Source organism: Parasteatoda tepidariorum, chromosome X1, assembly GCF_043381705.1.
Source record: "Parasteatoda tepidariorum isolate YZ-2023 chromosome X1, CAS_Ptep_4.0, whole genome shotgun sequence".
Lineage (NCBI taxonomy): Eukaryota > Metazoa > Arthropoda > Arachnida > Araneae > Theridiidae > Parasteatoda > Parasteatoda tepidariorum.
The window spans coordinates 8,069,440-8,094,298 of record NC_092214.1 but is presented as its reverse complement, the minus strand read 5'-3'; the positions used below and the strand labels follow the sequence as shown (position 1 = coordinate 8,094,298).

Here is a 24,859-nt window from a genome sequence, read left to right as displayed (position 1 = left end):
ATGTGTTGTTCAATACAAACTTTTTTATAAAAAAAGCGATACAATTATACACTGGAATTTCATATATAAGGGGATCTGGCGATTAAAAAAACTCATTTTAAAGGAAACTTATATTTACATACATTGTTAAACAAATTAATGCAAGTTCAATGAGTTAACAAAGAACCTTACCAATTATTACACAAATTAAGCTATTTTTATTTCATTTCAAAGTATTCTTCTTTAACGTCTATTTATCATATTGTACGAATTCAAATTTTTAAATCAAACCAACGACTCTAACTTTATAATAAAACTCAATACTAAGTATCCATTTCAATTAAAAATTTCAAGTTTATGAGTTAGCAATAGATGAAAGAAAATAACGACAAAAAGAATAAATATTCAATTTTTATCTGTTATTATAAGTCAATAATGAAAAGTAGATTCAAAGTATTAGAACAAAATCAAATTAAGAAATAGATGTTAAAAAAATAAGTGTATTAACCTGGATTTCTGGAGGTCCACCTTCGTCTCGTATGAGTAAAAGATAACTTTGGCCTTCGATTACAACTTCTTTTTTAAACCGACCACCTGTTAAGAAAATGGACATCTTTTAAACTTTCAAATAGAAAATATGAGTTAATAAACAAATCATAATATAGGTCTAATATCTTCCCATAGAAATCAGTACAGATAAAATCATAAATTGAAGCTAAGACGCTTAGCGAAAAAAACAATCGAAATTGATATAATTGTAATAAAACTGCAGCAGTCGAAAAATAACACACCTCAACTTTCGCTCATTAAGGTGATACTTATCGTAGTCCTGTTTCGTCTACCGCACGCACAACTGATGCTGCCAATCAAAGTTAATCTCGGTCATACGACGTAGTCCGTGCCTGAAATAAATCTTAGACTAACTACTATGTATGAGAGTTGTTGTTGTTGTTAATTTACGTCGCACTAGAGCTGCACAATGGGCTATACTATGTATGAGAGATCGAAGAGTGGAAAGAATTATAGATTATAAACCAACACTAAACGCTTTTTACTTTAAAGTGAATAAGTTATTTTTAGTGATATTGAGACACGAACCCGCAATCTTCACATTCAGCATCATTTACATTCAATTTCAACTCATACACAAAAATTTTCTAGATTAACTATTAAGTTAACGAAAATAAAGCGCTTTTAATTAGAAAGCACACCTGTAACACGAACCTGCGACCTTATGTCCTAATTTGCGTCATACATACTCGTTGCGATCTTTATTCTTTTGTAAATGTAGTAGGCTGGAAAACATTTGAGAATAGCTTGGAGAACATTTAAAGAATGAAACATATATTAGATTTCTATATATCAAAACCTACAAAAAAAATTAATTCTATATCAAAATTTGATGTTACACTCGAAGCCGTTTCCATTTAAAGATGCTAAATCAAATAAGTAATCTTTATCAATGAATGCAATTTGGTACAATAGTAGTACTTTATTTTTGTCTCACTAGAGTTCCACAATGGGCTATTGGCGACTGTCAGGGACACATCCCTGAGGATGAGCCGAACAATTTTTATTCTCTACAGAGAAAATGGCTCCCTGCTTTGATAGCCAGAGGACCAGCGCGAAGTCTAGCATTTCAGGGTAGAGCAGTTTAACAAGGACCGAAACCGCGCTCCCTCGGTCCCTTTGCAGACTGATCAAAGCCATCATCCACCCGCTCACTGGCTACAACCAGTGACGTTTGACTTCGGTGATCTACGGGAAACCGCGATTACTTTCTTTTCTCTGGTATAAAAAATTACTTTCTGAATTTAGACAACTAAGCATTCGTTAGACTCCTGTATTTTGTTAGTTTTGCGAAGTCGAGATATTACCGCGGCACTTACGAAGATTTCATACGTAAAATTCTAATAGTTTATTTTAATATCTTTATTTTAATAGTTATGTTTCCTAAAGCTACGCTAATTCGTTTAACATAAATAAAGAGACAAAATATAAACACAAACACGTCTATGAGTCGAATAAATAGCTACAGAGTAACATTGATTTAAGTTGAGTTATGTAGGGTTATAAACAGGGCTAAAATGTTGATAATAGAACATTATTATTTAGGTTTTGTTTTTGATCATTTTTTCATACTTTAGATTTTTTTTTTACCTTTTTTTTAAAAAAATTATGAAATTTAAATTAGATTTTGCATTTTAAGGACAGTTTGCTTTTGAATTAATTTTCTTTCTTTCATTTAGTGTAAATTGTGCATTGACTTTTACTTTACTGTTACTTTTTGTTACTTTTAAATTTTGTTACTTTTAAATTTCTATTAATAATGCTGTGTTAATATTGAAAAGAATTTAACAAGATATGAAAACTCGCTTTCGGACAAAAAACAATCTTCATTTTATAAGTATCCAAAACATTTTATAATACAATATACAATTCTGATGTACTTGAAGATTCTTACTAAAAATCAAGTATTTATTGAAATTTTGTTTTGTTCATAAATTACATATTTATTTTAATAACTACTTTATTTTTTCAAAGAATTATAAATTCAAGTTACAGTTTATTATTCTTTAAAAAAATTTTATATAAAACATATTTTTGAAAACTTTTCTTTTTCAAGGTTCTTATATAATTTTTTTTTTTCAATTTTTAAGGGCATTTTTAAAGAAATATAAATTACTAACATCTGAACCCTGATTATAAATATAACCGTAGTCGACTTAGGAGTAAGTAAGATAAATAAGGAAGTAAGGACAAAGTAAGAAAAGCAAACACACCTTCAGGTGATTCGTCTTGCATATATGAACCTGTCAAATATCTATGGACTAATGCAGATTTGCCGCTGGACAAACTTCCAACAATACCCTGAAAAAAAGATTACAAATTAATTTGGAAAAATATTCTTAAGAAAAGATAAAAAGATAATAAATTAATAATTAAAATAGATAATAAATTTTATTAGCAAAGAAAAGGCTTATTCAAAAATTTAATTGATGTAATGTAAATTCATAAAAAGGCGGTAAAATATGCGTTAAATTATAACTTATATTTTTAAATAATGATAAAACAAATCATTTAAAATTATTAATATTTCAACATATTTTCACTAAATAAGAGTAATGATCCGCAGACATAAAATGATAGTGGCAAAACGTGAAAACTCATTCCTGTTCAAATCTTAAAATGACATTGTAAAAATTCCATTGCATAGTTAGTTGGGGAAAAAAAGGAATAAATTTTGCTTCAAAAATTCTGAACTTTGTCATTTTAAATTATATTGCTAAAGAAAAAGCGATCAATATTTCTATTTCCTTATTTATTTTAACATATTTTTTATCATTTATTTTAAATTAAGCAATATAAAATAATAAAATATAAATATATTTTTGCTTCCCTTTATACTAGTTGGTCCAAAGGTGAAAAAAACATTTCATGTTTGGGTCAACTAATTGTATAAATGGATAAAAAAAAATTTTTTATTCGTGCAATCAGCGAGACACGGCAAAAAATAATTAAATGAAATAAAAATGACATTTTTAAGTTTTAAATTTTAGACCGTCCTCGTATCTAAACTATTGACACCATATATACACCAGTGAAGCTAACCTTTCCAAAGATGAATTTAATTTTTGAGTCAACTCATGTAAAAAGAAATGTCACCAACTCTTGTGGAAAAAAAAGGTCAAGTGAAATATATTATTGAAATTACTTATTTATAAATAGACAAATATATTTCTTACTATTTTAAATTTAATAATTCAATTCTTGATCAATGAACTAAGCGGATATTAGTTTTGTTTGAATAAGTAAGAAAGTATATGAAAATTTTATCATGAGCTCGAAACCTTACAGAGTTCATACCGGGTCCAGACTCTGGTGAAGCTCATCTCTAATCTCTTCCTATTTTTGAGGTTTAAAATCCGTGTTGAGAAAAAAAAAACATGTTTTTTCATAGATAATAAGCTTTAGTGTCTGATTTTTTAATTTATCGTAAGCACAAACCAATTAGCATGTTTGAAAGGTTCTCCGACTAGATTGCATCTTACACCCATATTCACCAACCCGAGTTATTTCCAGATAATCCCTGGGTACGAGTTAATCCAGGGATTAAACAAGAAACGTTATTCTCCAACCAAACTCATCAGATAAACAGCGGATTTCATCCACAAATTTGATCCGCAGATTGCCCTCCGTTTTTGAGGAGTTATTGGTGGGCTATTTAAGATCGTAAACTAACAAAATGGATGACTCTATCACTTCTTCTTTTCTTGAAGATATTGAATTTCTCGAAATTGTTGAAAGAGAGCCGTGGTGGCTTTGGAGGATAGAGCGCTCGCCTCCCACTGAGATGAACCGGGTCGAATCCCATCGAAGGCTGGCAGACACGAATTCCGCACTCGGTCACACCGACCACAATGCTGACGAAAAATATCCCCAGTGGTAGACGGATCACGGGTTAAGATTTCCCTTACCATTAGGCTAAGAGTGGTAAGTTTTCGTGGTTTTCCTCTCCACGTATCGCAAAAGTGAGTTACTTCCATTAAAAAGTCCTCCACGAATGCAAATTTCTCCCAATACTTGATCTGGGAGTTTCCTTGTCTTTTGGATTAGGTTCAAAATTACGGCTAAGGAGTTTAACATTTGCAGTCGTAAACTCAAAAAAGGGTCGGCTGTTCAACGATGGTTATAAAAATAAAAAAATTCTTGAAAAAAAGAGAAAGATTTGTCCTCATCACATTGATGGTAGCTTTCCTGCATTATACCAACGTTAAAGTTCTTTTTTATGAATTAAATATCTATTTCTCATATTTCCTTTCTTTATATGCGAAGCGTATAAGTTCTTTGACCGGGTTTCGTTTTCGCCTGTGTTTATCGTGTTTATCGCGTATCGTGTGTTTATCGTGTAAAGTGCCAGCCAGGTGGTTGAGCGGTCTGGGTGCCTGACAGCGAAACCATTGATCGCGGGTTCGAATCCCGCTGTTGCTCGCCTCGGTGGCTCAGGTTCACAGATACCCGTTGAGTAACATAGAATGAGTACAACTCCCGTGATCATCTGTGTCGAATAATATAATAGATCAGTGTTAGCCATTAGAATAAAATTATATACAAAGTCACATGGTTTTACCTCGTCCAATCCGAGATTTTGTTACACTTCCTCTAAGAATAAATCTAGAGTAAGAAATCCTCCGTTAAAGACGACTGGAGAATAAAGACCGAGAGTTAATCCACGAGTATCCTTTATCCGAAGATTTCCTGATCCCCGAGTAAGTTTCGGACTGTGTGGTGGTAGGTAGGCATTTCACTTACGCCGCACAATAGGCTATTGGCGACGGTCTGGGAAACATCCCTGAGGATGATCCGAAGACATGACATCACAATTTTGATCCTCTGCAGTGAAGATAGCTCCCCCGCTTTAGTAGCCCAACGACCTGCACACGAAGTCGAGCACTTTACGGTAGACCAGTTTAACAATACCGCACACGCTCGGCCCCTACGCAGACTGATCCAAGTGGTCACCCACCCGCACCTCTTCTGGGAACCGTGTCTTAACGATCAGTCCACTGCGGGACGAAACATATGTGGCGTTGACGTATCTTAATTGGGTTCTTTAGGCCTGTGCGATAATATGGCCTAGTATATGCGATACCGCACTTCCTCGGTCATCAAAGTGACTGGTCTTATCATCATCTTACTGACCGGTGTTCTACTGGCAATCATGTCAGTCTAGTAGATTTAGAATACGAAATTCCAATCTTCAGATCAAAAATTACCCGTTCTTCCTTCCTCACTTAAAACGACAATATACTACAGGGGAAAAAAACTTCATAAATTCTCTTTCATTACCATAAGTCATTTAAAGTATAGAGAAAGTAAAAGCGAGCTCACCTACAGTAAGCCACGAAGTTTAAATGGTGAAAAAAAAAAAAACTTCAACATATCAAAATGAAAAGAAATTATGATAGGATTACTTAGAGTTACGCTCTGGGGTTTTCCTCCAATAATTTGTTCGTATTACTTTGAAAACATTTTTTCAACATTTGAAGCTTCAAGGTTTACTTTTCTCTATACTTTAGATTTTAATATATCAATCGAAATATATAAAAACATATTTTGCAATGAAAAGTTTCTTCTCTCGCGATACAGCGTCCTCTTAACACACGCATCATAAACAACAGTTCTCTGACAGCAGTCAATTTCGATTTATTACGTAATTCGTGTGACCTTCGCGGTGCTTATTTTGTGCACAACTCAAAATTATGATATTTTGAGACGTCATTTCGTTCTGTGATGTGAGTGTGATAATATTGCAAAAATGGAGGAAATGTGTAACAGGAATAATATTATAAAATATGCATAAATTTATTATTATTTTACTACAATACAAAAAATTTAAAATTACACACCTAATTACCCACTACTTATTTTAAAAATTCCCTTAACATTATATTTATTATTTCGTGACCTAAATAAAATTAGAAAGAAAAAAAAAACGAAACTAAACCGAAATTTTTGAAACTTATTTTTATTTTATTTTTTTTACAATATATTTCTCAACATTTGTGTCTTAAACGAATATCACAATATCAGCCACATATTTTTTTAAATTTAAAAGGAAAAATATTTTTATAATTACTGATATTTTAAAAATAAAAAAAATGGGAGAAAAAACAGTGATTTCTTAAAATTTGAGTGCGGTATGATTAATTGATGCTTCAGGTAAACCTCCAAACACGCGATTTATTCATTTTTCAACTATGAAGTACAGACGTCAAATCTAACTTCCGTGATGCGCAATATGAATAATAAAGGAATAATTATTAAATAACTATGCATAATCAGGAAGGTTTCATCATAGTTTTAGTAACATGGAACTTCATATTAAGTTCGCAATGTTAGAAAATCCTCGAATTTCCCATCCCGGAAAACTCCAAAATAAAAATAAAAAAGTCCCATATTTAAATAATTCCCTTGCCTCGTTTTGATTTGTATAAGCAAAATAAAAAATAATTAATATTACTAAACATTAAAATGTAATGATTAAAAAAAAACAAAAGAACATTTTGGGAAAAGGTAAGATTTTAAACGACGTTTTTTGTTGGATTCAAAAATATATACAGGACCCACAGTGATAACTGTCCGTGAAATTTATTTTTAGAATCTCATTCCTAACTGAATATTAGACATAAGGGGTAGTAAATTAATATTTATGTGAAGAAAAACCAAAACGCTATCGAAATCTACCAAATCACTGCTAATGAAGGCAGGACTAAAAACACGAATCCCGGAAGAAACCGAGATTCTTAAAGACTTTGAAACAGAGATTGTCTTTAAAAAAAAAAAAATAGAGATTAGTTGAAAAACGGTTATTAGAAATGCCTCCAAATTTAATCAGGCAGTAAAAATGGTTGTCATGTTTTTCAACCCGCTTCCTTCTATGAAATTCATAAGCGTTTCGATAAAGTTTTTGTTTCTTCTCCGCTTAAATATTAATTTGGGATCCTTGATATGTATACTTTTTATCACAATATGATTTATAATTTTTATTACAATATGAAATGTAAATACAGGGTGTGTCACAACTTTCTTCGGAACTTGGAAGGCTAAAAACATACAAAATATTACCAAGACATCAACAAATTTTACTTTACCTGAAAAATAGGTATCATAAGTTTTTTTCCCACAAATGTTCAACAATGTGAACTTTTGGTGATGTCGCAAACTTCAATTCTTAAGTCAATTTGCGGCTAATGGCGTTGTTAACCTCGATATGCTACAACTGTGCTTATTGTCCCAATTACAGGAAAATTATGCATTCATTTTTAAACAAGATGAAAGCGCCCCCTTCTACATTATCTGTACAGATGTTACTGATTTTTTAAATAGCAAGATTCCTCATCGTTGGATTTAACGCTGGTCGGAAGATGGCACTTGACTTCTTCCATGTCTGCTGCGCTTTCCAGACTTAACTCCGTGTGATTTATTTATGGCGTTGCATTAAATATTATGTGTTCGTGACCAAATGCCACGTGATTTAACAGAATTACAACGAAAGATCACAATCGTATTCGCTATCATTGATTCAGACATGTTGCAGCGAGTTTTAACTTCAGACTTGAAGTCTGCCTTATCACCAAAGGTTCACAGTCGCTATCATTGATTGAGACATGCTGCAGCGAGTCTTGACTTTTGCCGTATCACCAAAGGTTCCCCAAATTGAATATTTCTGTAAAAATACATGTGATGTTTCTTTATCCGGTAAAGTAAAATGTGTTGATGCATTGGTAATAGTTTACTTGTAATAAGAATTCCAAACCTAGGAATAAATCGTAACAAATCCTGTATAATTTTTATTACAATAAGAAACTTCTTAGATTAACAAAATATTAAATATTCGAATGGGAGTTAAGGACTAATTTTTGAAAACGTTTGCCTTTGTTTTTTTTTTACATTTATGAGTATATTTAGAATAGTTAGGTAACGAATTATAAACAACAGAAATTTTAGACACTAATTTCTCATAAATTGTGTCAATTTAAACAAATTTATTTTAGAATGACTGGCCACTAAATTTATTTCAACAAATGAATTTCAAAAAACTTTCACTACAAACATAGATTCTCGTTTATAAGAAAGAGAGCTATGTAGAATGCCAACTGCAGCTGTCTCACTCAATTTTTAACAGCTTATGAGCTTTTCATTGACAAAACATATCCTCCGGGTTTACAAGCCAATTTTCAGTGCATGAATCGTAATGGATGCCTTCGAAGTCAAGAATAAAAAAATCATGTTTTGAGATAAGTGGGTTTAACGTTTTCATCGCTAAGGAAAATGCATTACTAATGCTTTAGTTTGCTTAAACGAAGATTACCTTCACGTTTTGCTAGAGTTGTGCTAGTATTGCTGCTGAAAAGAATGTGTATTTTCATATATACACCTGTTCTTTGTCCAAAACACGTGTTTTTTGAGTTGTGCCACTATTGCAGCCCATGAGCGATACAGTATAACTATACAGGATTTTTTTAAATGTAAATGCATCAGTTAAGGAAACTTTGAAATATTAAAGAAAAATCAAAAAAATTATACATTATTCATAAATTGAGAAGCTAGAACTCAAAAATTAGAAAAAATCCACAGCAATTCAAATTGCATCCATAAATAAAACAAATAAGTAATTCATGGGGAAAAAATTGGAAATAAGATTGTCTGTTAACAAAAAATTTCTTCATACGCATTATCAAACAAAACGATAACACGAATCAATAAATTTAAAACGAGATTTAACATTTTTTAGAACTGGGTTGATTTTAATAAGAACCTTGAAATAATTCTCCCNCCCCCCCCCCCCAAATGAATATCTTTGAGTAACAGTAGATATGAACCAATCATGGAGCTAGGAGGAACCAATAAACTACAGATATCGTAAATAATTAGGGTCCATGCTGATTTAGTTTTTCTAATAAAAAGATTTTTTTATTCGATTTAGCTTAATTTTCCTTATTTATATCATAATTTTTATTTTACTTTTATTAAAAATACTTTATATCTAACATTATTATTTATTATTTTTAGTATCTTCAGTTTATAATTAGTTTAATTTTATAAGTATAATAATAATAATAATGCATTTAAAACTATTTGTTTCCTAACAGTGAAAAAAACTGTTTTCTAACAATGAATAATGCATACAAATGCATAATTCAAATTTGTTGGAAATGGAACAGAAATATATCATTAATAAGTAATGAAAAACAGACTAAAATAAGCAAAATTAATAACAAAGTATTTTTTTTTCTTTTCACTTCTTGGAATGACAAAATTAATTGCTTTTACTTTACCTAACCTATAGGTGGACAAAATTCCAATGCAGATTAACTTAACTTACCCGATTACTAAAAAGAGAGGAAAAAAAACTTCACTACAAAAAAAGGCAATCTGAATTTTTCAACAGCTTTCTTTTAATGTTTCTTTGAATATTGTATGAACTTTCAGATTTAGAAATATATTTACAATATTAAAATAAAATGCTGTTTTGAAGACTATGTTTCATATCTCGAAATTGGAGGTATTACACTCAATAACTACTTTTAAAGTTATATAGGTATTAAAAAACTGTACTAACTTTTCCCTTTGCTATTTATTTGCATTTTGAAAAAGCGTAAAGAATCACAAGACTTTTAAAATGTTATTTCATAAGTGCTGTTATTTAAAGCACATTAAGTATTAATGTAATTTTGCTAATTGAAACTTATTAAAACAGCAATATATTTGCAATAAATATGAAAAACAACAAAAAAATTAAACAATCTCATACTATATTAAAATGATTTATAAATTTTAAAATTAGTGATTTTTTCTTAAAAAATAATTTTGATTTAAATTAATGATTTCAAAAAATAAAAAAAAATCTGTTGATTAAAATCGCAATTTTGAATGCTGATTTAAGCTCAACATATCTTGTATATTATCTTTTAACTTAAATGATTCGAACCCGTGGCCAATGACTCCACAGTCAGACACGCTAACCACTCGGCCACTTGGTCGGCCTTAAATTAGATATTAGTGGTTGCATTTTGTCTCTAAAAAAAAATATTGAAATCTTTTGACCTCTGGAATTTCTATTGTAATCGTGAAGTTGAGTTTAGAATTTTTACTCTACAACTCAACATACGGTTTCGATAGACAAAATATTTTTTATTACCTATTCATTACTATTGTCTTTGGATCCGGTTGCAAGAAAGAGACATAAAATGTTTATTTTTTAGTTGATTTTTATTTATTTATANTATATATATATATTGCCAGCCATCGAAGTTACCTTGAACTGAATACAGTAACAAAACCGATGTAACGTGAAATATTGATATTTTCTAAATATGACGATAAATATATTTTAATATGCATTCTCGTGATATATCATTAATAAGTCTTACGATAAATACCAAGCATTCATTCGATAATTTTCGACAAAAATAAATATCCGATATAATTATATCACGAGTATTATCGATAATGATAATTTTTGAATACAATATTATTGTGTGTTGATAACTTTGATTTGGTTAACAAAAATAATGAACAACGTAAAAAATACATTTTCACAACAATAAGTAATGAACACGATAATATCACGAGCAAACGCGATAATGATAATTTTCAAATATATTATCGTAAATTTTGAACGCAACCCAGTGGACAGGAGAACTCTTGGATTAAGTATTGGGAGAAAGTTGTCTTCGTGAAGAACTTTATGAGGAAATTATCTCATATTTGCGTTACATGGAGAGGAAAACTACGAAAACCACCCACAGTTAAACGGACAACAAGGGGATTCTGGCCCATGATACCACTGAGGATACTTTTTGTCAGCACTGTGGCCGGTGCGAGCTGGCTGCGGACCACTCCTCTCTATGATTCGAAACCAAATTCACATTATGGGAAAACAGCGCTCTATCCCCCGAGTCACTTCGGCTCATCGTGAAATATTTATTTTATTTATTTTTTATCTTATAACCGTCGTTGAACAGTCGACCCAATTTTGGGTTTACGACTACCAATGTTCAACTCCGCAGTATAGTAATTTTGAACCCAGATCAGGAGACAAGGAACTCCTGGATCAAGTATTGGGAGACATTTGCCTTTGTGGAGGACTTTTTAGTGGAGCTAACCCGCATTTGCGTTACATGGAGAAGAAACCCACGAAAACCTCCCACGGTTAGTCTGACGGCAAGGAGACTCTAACCCATGATACGTCTACCACTGAGGATGTTTTACGTCAGCACTGTGGCCGGTGAGAGCCGGGTGCGAAATTCGTATCAACCAGCCATCGCTGGGATTCGAACCCGGTTCACCTTATTGGAATGCGAAAGCTCTATCCTCAAATCCACCATGCCTCATCCTGAAATAGTGTTGTTTCCTGGCAATGTGTATAGCGATATCGAATTTCCTATATCTTCCACCACCTATAAGTAATGTGTGCAAGTTTAGAAATTAAGCTGAATATTGTACTTTTGAAATAGCGACAAATATGATAAGAAGTAAGCAGGGAAAGGTGCACGCCGTCGTGCCCTCTTGGGTAAAAATTACGAGTTTTTCTTCTCTTAAAAAAATTATGTAGTTACTTTTTAAAAAAATTAAGTTTGAATATGGATTTCGTGGGGAGCTCTTAGAAAACATTGATTTGGAGAAGGAAAAGATGAATGGAAATATTCATTACTTGATTTTATTTAAAACAAACGAACTCTGTTATTAATTTTTCACCGTATTATTAAAATTATAAATCGATGGAAAGGCGTTAAGTTCGATAAGAATATAGAAATGCACTTTCAAAAATGACAAAACTTAGATATCACGTTCCACACTTCAAAAAATCAATTTTCACGCTCCGCATCTTGGCATTCTTCCTAAACCTTGCACTTCATATTTGTTACAGAAAGAAAGAAAAAAAAATAACTGCTTTCATCGGGTTACTGTACTCTACGTAAAGCGCTACCTGGAAAGATGACTTCGAGAATGATGAGGAAGCAGTATTCTTTCGCCTAAAGAAAATATTACATTTGAAAATCGATTCATTCTTTAAGTGCTTCCCTTCTATTATACGATATAGCACGTAGTTACGTAAAAATGCTAGTGTTCGGAAAGCTTTTTTGCTAAAATGTTTTATGATTTTTTTTTCATGCTTTAGTTAAAATCAGATTTTTTTTCCCTCTCTCTCTCTCTGATCGTGATAAGATTGCAGATCTAAGCCTAATACTGCGCTATTAAGAGTTTCTAATAAGTAGATGATATAAACAATCGACTATTGATGAATTTTTATTGGTGATAGCGTGATAGTCTTAAAAAACCTGTTCATATGTAGGGAAGAAACATTTATTAAAAAAAAGGCTTAACAAAGTTGCTTTAAAAAATCCGACGTTTTGTATGTAACAACATGATACAATGTAAGACATTTCTCTAAGCACTTTGTAAACGGGTGTTATAAACAGTGTCACCCGCATGCTATGGGTGATAAGATATACACATATAATAATTAAAAAATGGATTATTATAAGAGAAATTGTTTTTTAGATTCGCCAGAAAACATCATGTAAAAAATATAGATTAAATTATTTTTATAAGTTTAAAAAAACCAATCAAAATGACTAGAAAATACTTTTTTTTTTACCCTCCTCAGTTTTTTATTTATTTACTTTTATTTATTGGTTTTTAATACCAATATTAACCTGCCTAGTTCTCTTTAACATGATTCTGATCAATAACAGTTCTGGTTTTATTTTGTTTTTTTCTTCAAACATTATTTTTTCAAAAAATTTACTTTGTCCAGCTTTTCTTAATTTTTATAAATATTTCATAACTGACACTGGTATTTATTTCATTCGTTTGCACGGTTAAACAAATCAAACTAAGACTAGCGAATTAAAACGAATTTATATTAAATCCCTCTATGATGAAAAATAAAACCATGTTAAAACATTAATGAATTTGAATTCTTTCTGAAAATACTAAAAACACTTACTCATTTTTATTCCTGAATAAAAACAGCGTTTTCTCTCTCTCTATCTTCTGCAATACTTAAGCGGAAATAGACTGAGTTTTTTTGAAACCAAACGCTTGGCTTACCCGCAACGCCCAAACAGTGACGAAATAAAAAAGAAAAATTTTAAAAAAAAATAGAAGAAAAAAATAGTAATAAATGAATGAACATAGTTCATTTTGCAGGCAAATAACAATTAAAAAGTGGAACATGCGCTCGAATAGTTTTTCTTAATTTTTACTCACTAAAAATGACACTGTTTCTAGAATAGTGGTCGGAAGTAGCGCACTTTAAGTAGTGAAACTACTGTAGTTTCTACTTCTTTTCGTAGTTGGTAGCGTAGATGCTACTTTTTTTTAAAAAAAAGTAGTTTAGTGAGTAGTACGATATAAAAAAAAAAGCAATAGTTTGTAGCGAATCCTGGCAACTACTTTTAACGTTAGCTCAGGATAGTAACACGACTCTAAAGCAACTAATTTATCGACTTTGATGGGTGGGTACAAATCTTCGGGGGATGCAATGAAAATTACCCTATGGTTGCAGTTGAGCGTTAATAGAAATTACGTATTTAAAATCACGTATAACTAGCCATTACGAAAAATAGATAATTAACCAATACAGTCACACTTTCTCTTGCGAATGCAGGCGTGTGAAACATTGATGTTATTTCAAAGAAAGGTAACATATTTCCAATGTACTTAATTTCTTGGGGGAAATAAAAGAGCATGAAACAATTAAAAAATTGTAAGTACAGTCAACTCCGCTTAAAGGAATACCATCGGTTCCAGCCAAATCTATGCTATTAAGCGGGTTATTTGATTAAAAGGGGAATGCAATATTCAGTCTAAAATTCTGAATTTTCAAGAAATTTTACTTTTTAATGGTTTAGTATCGCGGTTTGATTAAATAAACTCACTTATATGATCAATAAATAATTATAATTAAAACTTTCTTCCTTAGTATCATAAAAAAATGTCATTTGCAGTTACATAAAAATAAATCAATGTTAGTAAAAAGTATCATGTAGGAACTAAAATATTATTTAAACCTATCCGAAAAATTCTATAATTGAAGACTTTTTTATACCGGTTTAATTTTTCAATTTATCAAGATTAGATATTCCCTTTTTGTTTCTACAAAAATTTTCATAACTTGTGCGTATTCCTTTCAAACACATGCAGAATTTTTTTTCTTCTAATCTTTGAAACTTGAGAAATTCCTAATTAATGCGCTATTTTAGTTGGGGATTTCTTTGAAATTTATTGTTTCTAAGATTCATTGTTTTTTTCCGATAGATTTAAATCATTCTTTTTCGCGCTCAACTTGCAACCAACTCAAAATTATTCACTGGATTAAGCCGTTATTCCACTTAAGAAAAAGACACTCTTTACACTAGTGTATTAGGTTTTTAAAACTTTTTCTTATCAAAGCTAATAGTGCATCAAGAGGGGACCACAAGTCTTGACCTAAAAACAAATCACTCTATCCCTTTTTTACATACTAAATGATGTGTGAGTGAAGTAAGTCAAAGAGGGGTAAAACCCCCTTCGTTTACTTCAATGTATAACTGGCAGCAAGATTTGATTAATTTTTCAACTTCATCTCAAGTACCTACTATAATAAGAAGTCCCTATTGAAATGACCACCTATTGTAACCATATCTTAACTGAAAAAGGGAAATTCTATATTAGCTGGTTAAATATTACTCTAAAATTGACAATTTTTTTTTCCATTTCAGTACCACTTCTTTATTCAATTAAGCGGGGGCAAAAAACAACAAATAACCGTTTAAACAGGGAAGTTCAACATTAGTTTAATGTAAAATGAATTAATTCCATTAAATTTTATTCGTATAAGCGGGTTATTCGATTATCCGAGGGGCGATTAAGTGGGGACGACTGTATTTGATAGTTTCGCCCTTCTTAAATTAAACATTCGCTGCAGAAAAAGGCATAAAAAATTTAAGGTAAAATGAACAAATTCGAACAAAAAAAAATATTTGGGAATAACAAACTGGCTCATTTAAACATGGATAAATAATTCTTAATCATTCCCTTATATTTAATGTAAGTCAATTTCTTATTCAAAACCATTTTGAACATAGGGTTAAATTAAGTTCTCCAGCAAAGTTCGTCTCTTTAAAGTAGTGAAGTAGTTAGTTACTAAATTCCAAAGTAGTTTGCAGACACTGCATTTTTAAAAAGTAGTAGTAGTTAACTAAATTTATAACAAAGTAATTACAAAAATAATGTAGTTTTACCGACCACTGTTCTAGAAAAACCTTTTTACGAATATTACTGAATTTTTTTTTCAGAAATATCTATATTTTTGGTAAATTTTTGAATCAAAATAAATCACATCTAAAAAACATCTCAGTAAGTATACCTAAATGCTACATCGGATAAAGTCATATTTACGTTGCCTCATAAATACAGTGATTCGTCTGTTCGAATAATAACTTGTTACTGCTTTTATACTAAAGAGAGATATAAGTAAGTGATGCAATTCTTGATATAATAATTGGCATTTTCTATATTTATAAAACCTCGGCATTACATATTTGTTTTTCGTTAAGTTATCGGCTAGATCTAATTTGACAGTATTGTATATATTTATATAAGAGAGTGTTAACAAGTTTGAGTCATACATTCCGCAAGATGTTTGATAAATTTCTAATGAGGAAACAATTATGCTCTGTTATGTTTTATATATATTTATTTATTCAGTTGATTTATGGAAATAAAAATAGTATTGTCTTTCCTTCTTTTTTTCGGATGTTGAGATCTGGATTTGTTAAAATATTGTGCAATCATCTATAGAAAGGTAAAATGTAGAAATAAATAGATTTTCATAAGATTCGTGGAAATTGAGTTAAATGTAGTGTTTAGTGACAGTAAAACTAGAATTTGGTAAACTCTGGCAAATGTAAGCAGCATTGTAACTATGAATGATTTAAAAAAAAAAAAAAAGATACTGATCCCTTGGACACTTCTGAAAATAAATAACCGACCCAGATATATAAGTATTTTGTACTTATTTTCAAAATACGCCTGGACTCTTAGAAATTATAGTGTCTTTGAATGCAGTTTGGCCTTGAAATTTGAAGTAATTATTTCAACCTTAACAAAATGTTAAAAAGTTGATCTAACGATTTTTTTTGTAACCTAAAAAAAAATTAAATATATATCAAAGAAACGAACACTTTATTGAGATAATAAAAACAACGTAGAACAACCCCTCTTAAAAAAAAAAATCTTGTTCTTAGAATAAGCTTTCTTAAAATCAGCCTCACATTTAAAATGTTTGGCTAGAGTTCTTTTTTTCTTAAATAAAATTGTTAAAAATATTCAACACAACATTTTATTTAGGTACTTTTAATCAAAAATATTTTCTGAAAACATAATGTAAACTTAATGTGCATACTTTCAATTTCTAGAAATAGAAAATTCTTGTATAATGTAGAAATTATAAATTTTCAATAGTAAACTTCATCACTTTGGAATGGTACTTTGCTATCACATGGTATGAAAAAAAATTATGAAACCTGGTATTTATGATTACGAAAAAATGCGTGTTAATATTTTGGCTTTAATGCAAATGAGATAATCATAAAATCGGTTGTTAAGAATCAATTATCGATTAAAGAGTTAAAGTTATTGGTAAGAAAAGTTAAAAATTCATTTCTTTTTTTTTTCTTTTTTTTAATAGAAACTAATGAACTAAAATTTATAAGCAGTTTAAGAAAAATAAATCTACTAAACAATTGCCTTATATTAATATCATATTATCTTTTAAAAAAACATAATAAGACATCAGAATGAAGCTTTCTGTATATCAAAGAAAACAGACGAAAAAATAATATTCTGCTCCAGGGGAGACACGTGCTTCCTAATTTAAGCAGTTTTCGATGTGATTTTGCAGCCTACCGCTAAAAGAGGTCAAGGTTTAGAAGTTAACCTTAATTCTTCTTATTTTTATTTATTATTATTTGTATTATTTATTTATTTTATTTTTTATTTATTATTTTTGTGCAACAATAGTAACTTTCTTTTTTCACATTAGGGAGGATTCAAAGATAGTTTTCACTTCTCCACCTACTTAAACAAAGATTTCTCCCCCACACTTGTAGTCTCGATCCCATACATTTTAAGATTTTTTTATTTCCATATATGTAAGTGATAAAATATGTCATTGTATAATCTTGAAAACATTCGCCTATTACTTGAGCTTTTTTTTTTCCACAAAAAAAAAAATTAGCAGATTTTGTATTCATATTTCTTGGTTTAAAAAGTTGCAATTTTATTAAAAAGCAATTTTTTCTTACTTAAAGTGTTAATATACACAAATGAAAACTGCTTTAGATAATAATGGTTGTAGAAATCTTATATTATTTCCTTAACAATAACATTCATTATCTTAAATAATTGCTAGGGATCTGTTTTGAATTTCGGTTTAGTTTAGTTATTTGAAGATTTTTAACAATGTAACAGCTCAAAAACGGGGAAAAGAAGGGTATTTGTATCGATAATCAATACCTTGTATTTATATCGATAATTAATCCCTTGTATTTGTATCGATAATCTCAAATCGAACAAAATGGGGTACTTATAAAAAAATATTTTTTGGACAAGGAACACTTTACCATTATAAAGTAGGGAATGTACATTTTATAAAGAAGAGAATATGAACATATTTTACAAAAATAAAAAGATAAAACACTCTAGAATATTTTTTGCAGTTTTATATCGACAGGTTGCTTAATTTTAGACATTCAGTTTCAAGGGTTTGAAAATATTATTTCCTGAAATTCACAGAGTTATTTTGGAATAATCTTAAATTATCGATTTTCCTTAATTTATTTATTTTAAAAAACCAACTTAAAACTAAAATATAAATTTTGTGTAACCTTCGCAACCTTGCGTAAGACATAACCTTTGGAATAGCTGTAGTTGATTTGATATGCATTCATCTAAGTTGCGGCTTAAAATACAAATCACCGATGTTATAGTAGTTTTCGCTCTAGAAATGTGGATTTCCCTCAATTTTTTTCCTTGTTTTTTTTCCCTTGCTCGATTTTTTATTTCGCTATTTTTTTTATTTATTCATTATAAATAATTTTAAGTTGTTTCGTGGAAGTTGAATTGAATGTAGTGTTTAATGACAGTAAAGCTGGAATAGGATATATTGCGACAAAGTACAGTGCGCAAAAAAAGGACCACTTTGAATACTTTTGATCTAATGATCGGATCTTCACGTTCTAGGACTCAATCTGAATGGCTCGAAGGGGTGACCTCAAATATGCTAATTAATAAGAGCAGACGATATTTTAAGTTACAAAATTAGACACAAAAACATACTTTTGAATAAGCGTGCCTTTTTTCGATAGATTCAGATTTCTGACCCCCAAAATATAGGGGGTAGTAAGTCGAATAGTTCCTTAGAATTAAATATTAAATATCTGATTTTTTTCAAATTCAATTTCTCAGAAACTATTTGACCGATTTTGCTCAAATTTTATAATTTGCCATGTAAAATTATATTCTTTAAAATGATGCAAAAAATTGTATACTTTAAAATTCGAACTTTTTTTATTCTATTAAAATGTTCTGGATATATAACGAAATACGCAAAAAGTAAAATTAACATTAAAGGGTCCAAACTTTGGAGTGCTCTATTGACAAAACAATTGGGACCATATTTTCCAGATTGCAACTGTAATCCCAGCTTCAGACCTAAAGGAACCAGCTTATCTGAGAAATAAAGACAGACTGTGCGCAATGCTGCCAACATTGCAACAATAATGCCGTTCGTCACAAAATAGTGGAACCGTAACCTCCATAATTTATAGAGGTTAATGAAAATTTAAATGTGAACAGCCATTCGAAGAAAATTCTATTGGAAATATTTAAAAAGTTCAATTCTACTTTTAGATACCCAATAAAACAGTTTTGTAGATACTATTTTCTACATTTATTTTTGATGTACATTGAGTGAACAAATTTATTGCACAGAGTGATGTTGACAGTGCGTGCAGACAGTGACATAATGATTTAAATAATTTTTTTTTTAATTTCAAATTCTTTTAAAAAATAAATAAGAATAGTAACTTTCAAAATTCCTTTTTGCACTAACTGTGATCCCAGCTTCAAATCGATAGATACCAGCTTATCTGAGAATTAAACAGACTGTGTGCAATGCTCACAACATTGCCAACAATAATTCTGTTGGTTACAAAATAATGGAACCGTAACCTCCATAAGTTATAGAAGTTAACGGTATTTTTCGAAGCTCTGTCGCCACAGCCAAGGAAAATAAAAAAGTGACAGTGCCTTACACAGAAAGTAATGCGATGATTTTAAAATATATATATAATCCTGCCGTGACGAATTATCTGGACTTAAGAAAAGACAAATGACTTAAATATTTTAAAAGGTATTAAACTTTTTTAAAAATCGCCAATTTGGCGACATTTTTCAACCTAGATGAAAATTATCAAAATCACTGCCTTATTCTCAGTTTTTGCAATTTTTATGAGCCCAGGTAGTGCAGCATTGGAGTAAGTTTTTAACTATTAAAAAAGTAGACCACAAACGCTTTTCATTTTCACAAATCTGTGTTGTTGTTTTTTTCGATAGTGACATTTTGCGCCATTTTCATAATAGTCGTAGACAGCGCTGGCTTTAGATAGGCCTAACAGTCATGACTAACAGTTGCAAACTCACAGCAGTTATAAAAATAGCATATTATTCACAATAACGCATCATTTCATATGAAGACGGAGCCTTCGAAAAACAGCCCCTGGCCCACAACAAGCTTATGCGGGAATGCAATACTTTACTTTATAACGTGAGTTTTCCACAGGTCTGAAAAATATTATAAGAGAACGAATTGCTATTCGTTAAACAAACATGCATAAATTTAATCTCCAATTAAGAATTATTTGTAATGCATTCCCGCGTTACAAAAGTAATGGATTACAAAACTCACCAGTCTCAAATCCGGAACAGACCGACTTAGAGTCCATTCTTGACTATTTACAAAGGAATCTGGAATAAAAAGTTACAATGAAAATAAGCTTTGAAAGAAACATAAATTAAAATTAATGTTTTTAAGTTAATAAAATAAATTACATCGATTCATTAACAGTATTCTGTGAATAAATGAATGATTTTTTTTTAAAATTACTTTTTCAAAAATAAAAATATACTAATTCAATGCGTAAATTTTCAAAATAAGAAATTCGACTAAAACATAAAACGGAAACATCGCGGTGAATAAACGAATAACACAAAAAATGAATAATGTTTCAAATCATATCACTTATAAGGAAACACCTGTATCACTTATAAGGAAACTGTGTATCTGAGAATTTTGTCAAATAATCCATGGTACAGGGGAAATTTCGTCAAATTATTTTCAGTTATTAGGCAACTGAAAAGAGGGATATATTCTTTGATTTTATTTATAAATTTTCCCCCTATTAGTTGAAATGTAAAAAAACAAATCTCATATGTTTACCTGAAATCTTCATACAGGGTGTTCAGTAATTATAGTACTTAATATATATTTTTTTAATCCATGTCAAATATGAATTAAGAGTTTTTGGAGTTGCTTATCATAAAAAAAAATGAAAAAATTTAAGGTTCTAATATAGTATGATCAAAATTTGAAATGATGTAACAACATGACTTAAAAAAAATATCATTCAGATGTAAAAGTTTACGCCCTAAGTATCGAGTTTTTATTAATAATATTATTCGTATCGAGTTATATAATTCATATTGAGTAATATAATTCATATTGAGTCAACTTTCAAGTGTACATTCTACGATGTTTTTTTTTGTTTTGTCTGTTTGAAAAATGATTTTAAAAAAATTTTGTTTTTCAATAAAAGTATCTGAATTTTGCTTTAAAAAATGTTTATCAATTAGTTACTACTTAAGGAATAAAAACGTCCAACTTTTGTAAGAATTAGTATAGATTTTAATCATGAACATTAGAGATGGGTTTGTATCAATGTATCTGATACTTTGTTCTTAGAACTTAAAAGTATCAAGTATTTTAAATTAATACATTATGAAATTAACAAGTGCATTTAGTATAAACTAAATTTTAAAAGATTAAGTTGGATAAAACTTATAACAAATGAAAGAATGAAAATTATCTTAAAAATTCAACCTCTAGAAAACAGCACTAAAAAGGTTTGTATCATTTATCAATAACGAATGAATCCAGTAGTAAAAAGTTCTATTCGAACTATTACAAATATCAAGTAACAATAGTAATGAAGTTTTAAACCTACTTCAGAGTAACCGGGGTTCGATTCATGAGCACTTTAGATACATTGAGACTTTTTTGAAAACCGACTGAAGGAATCGGTATTGATACAAATAGAACTGATATCTAAAGCAGCTCTTTTTAGGTATATCTACAGCTTCATTCGTAATGAATTCAATACACTTTATGATTAAATTTTGGTGAAATATTATATAGTCCCATTATATTTTAATTTAATTTTTAAACCTGCAAAGTTATAAAAAGAATTCATGCGAATATTTAATATAAATCTAATTACTAATATTTTTTTATTGGTTGTATTCACAATAGTTTATCAATGAATTCTTTTCTAATTATTTTGACAAAAATTAAGAAACATTTGGTAAGTTTCATGTAATGATTTATTTATTTTATTTTAATCACTCACTTAAATCCTCGATAATTATTATAAAAATTTATGATTGTTATATACTTTTTGTTTCCATGGTCTTATTCTATTTTTATAATTTTACTGGAACTAATATTTGTAATTTAGTGTTCGATTTCAATCAACTGAGGAAAAAATCCGCATTTTAAGTGTATAACAATGAAAACTTTGCTTATAATTTTTCACCCCTTCTATTAATATAAACCTAAATTTACGATCAATATTTATCTGATACAGAAAGTAGCAGGTAACTAATAGCCGAGTGTATCGGTATCAGCTTGTAACTAATACCGAAAAAAATTGATACTCAACTATCTCTAATGAGCATGCAGCAATACAGCACACAACAGCGTATATGTGTTGTTACACATACATATTTTTAAGAAACATTACAGAATTGTGCATCACAGTTAGTAACAAAGAAAAAAAACATAAAGATAAATATCCGCTTTACGTTTTTTGAATAAAAAATGCACTGAAAAATACTATAGATTCATACTGCAGTTACACAGAGTATTTCAAAAATTTATAAAATAAGAAAATGGCTTACAAAAAACGAAAATATTGAAAATTTGAATTTCTTACTTTTCCTATTTCCTCACATGACAGACTAATAAGCTTAGTAACGTTAAATAGAAATAATAAATTAGTCATTGAACTCGCTACCACTAAGATTACCCTACCCCGAATCATACGCCCATTAATCTTTTCTTTCATTCTTAACGTTATCAATACATAAGATAAGATGTTCGTTTACAAGATATTGGCTTTGAGGACGTTTTATGAAGTGTATCAACAAATGTAAAAAGGCAGGGTGAAAGAAAAAGTTAAAGAAGGCTTTATTCTGACCTAACAGCAACAAAACTGACGCCACCATAACTCATTTCCTTTTTAAAACATGAATGAATTCAAAGAACAGGAAAGAACGACAAAAATATTGTAAGTTACCAAGAAAAAAAAAGTAAAAATTATTATTACACTTAACAGAAACAAACTAGAAAGAAAATTGAATAAAATATAATTTTATTTAACAAACATTCTGATAGTAAAACGTCTTTTAAAAAGTAAATTAGAAATCCTGAATGGTTCATTTGACTTTGTCATACATTTCATTCATGTCATATTTCATTTATGTCATACAATAACCATATATTTCAAAACAATTCCTCAAAAATGAATCCAATAAAACTACTCCTCATATGTAAAAATTGGAGAAGATTTGAAGAAAAGAAAATTGTAATTATAGGTTTCTAATTTTTTATTTATTTATTTACAATCTGATTCTTCTACTATCTGATACACTTGTTTTTTTATGCTTTTCTTTACCTATTCCTTTGATTCACATGCTAGATCAAGAATCATAATACGATATTATTCAGTCAGCTTAATGAAAAAGGAACGGTCCGCATAGCAACGGAAAAAATCAAATGAGACTCGGATTTTATTCAATAACGATAAAAGAAGCTCATTGTCCCCGCCTTTCAATTTAACACAAGCTCATAAACTTACTAAAAATACATAGAAATAAAAACAATGGCTTAAAAAACATTTGGAGCCCTAATTAAAGCGAAAAATTTCGGAACATCTTTTTTTTTTAATTTGTTTTCAGACGGAAAAAATTGTGAATTAGCAATTTTTATACATGGTGTTCCGTAATTGACCCCCTTAATATACATTTTTAGAGTCCTCGCAAAAAAAATTCTGAAAAATATTGATATTTAAAGTTACAAAGTAATATTTAAATGAGGGAAAAGGAAGACGTATGAAAATATAATAACATATGGATATAGAATTATCAAAGGCGATGGTTTTAGTTGACCATATATAATATTTCATAACAATTATCAATATTATTTATTCTGTACTTCATAATATTGATAATTATGTTTCTTACATTTTTGCGAGCAGAAAATAATTTTATCTTCTTTTTTTTTAAAATTGAAAATATACAATACATAATACAATGAACTCACGTGCTAAATACAACGCACGTGCTTCATCTTAATACTTAGTATCATTTACTACAAAGCGTGGTAAAAGGAAAACTCAAGGAAGACTAGTGAAGTGTGATATTTATTTCAACTATTTATTTATACAAACATAGATTTAGATGTGCTATTTAATTTCATAGAAATTAAAATATTTTTGTTATTACTATAGTTACTATATATACTATAGTTTCTATATATACTATATAGTAATTATATATACTATAGTTTCTTTCGTTTTAAATTAAAAATACACAATATATAAGTCATATAACCCGAAAATGCACGTTTTTCATTTTAATACTTTGTATCATTTACTACAAAGCGTGATAAGAAGAAAGCGTAAAGGCTAGTGAAGTATGATATTTATTTTAATCATTTATTTATAATATATTTCGATGAGCTATTTAATTTAATAGAACTAAAAGTACTTTTGTTAATTAAATATACAGCAAATTTTTGCGAGTATAAAATAATTTTAGCTTTTTCTTAGTAGAAAATACACAATATATAATATAATGAGGTCATATAACCCGAAAGCGCACGTGCTTCAATATTCTGTATCATTTACCACAAAGCGTGGTAAAAAGAAAATTTAAAAACACTAGTGAAGTGTGATGCTTATTTCAACCATTTATTTATAAAAAAGAT

General features: G+C 29.5%; 1 protein-coding gene across 6 annotated transcripts in view; it reads right to left on the bottom strand.

Annotated features, from left to right (window-relative positions):
- LOC107448368 (Centaurin gamma 1A) overlaps nucleotides 1–24,859 on the bottom strand; it is a 108,165-nt gene that overhangs the window by 61,313 nt on the left and 21,993 nt on the right. For 4 of the 6 annotated variants that reach the window (XM_016063529.3, XM_043045784.2, XM_016063530.3 and 1 more), the window contains exons 2-4: nucleotides 20,504–20,562; nucleotides 2,763–2,850; nucleotides 488–573 (exon numbers count right to left, since the gene is read on the bottom strand). In XM_016063529.3, coding sequence (XP_015919015.1) covers nucleotides 488–573; nucleotides 2,763–2,850; nucleotides 20,504–20,562 — 233 coding nt within the window. Of the gene's footprint in view, nucleotides 1–487; nucleotides 574–770; nucleotides 896–2,762; nucleotides 2,851–20,503; nucleotides 20,563–22,805; nucleotides 22,912–24,859 lie in introns of those variants that run through there. The other 2 variants (XM_016063531.4, XM_016063532.3) reach the window with 2 other exon arrangements.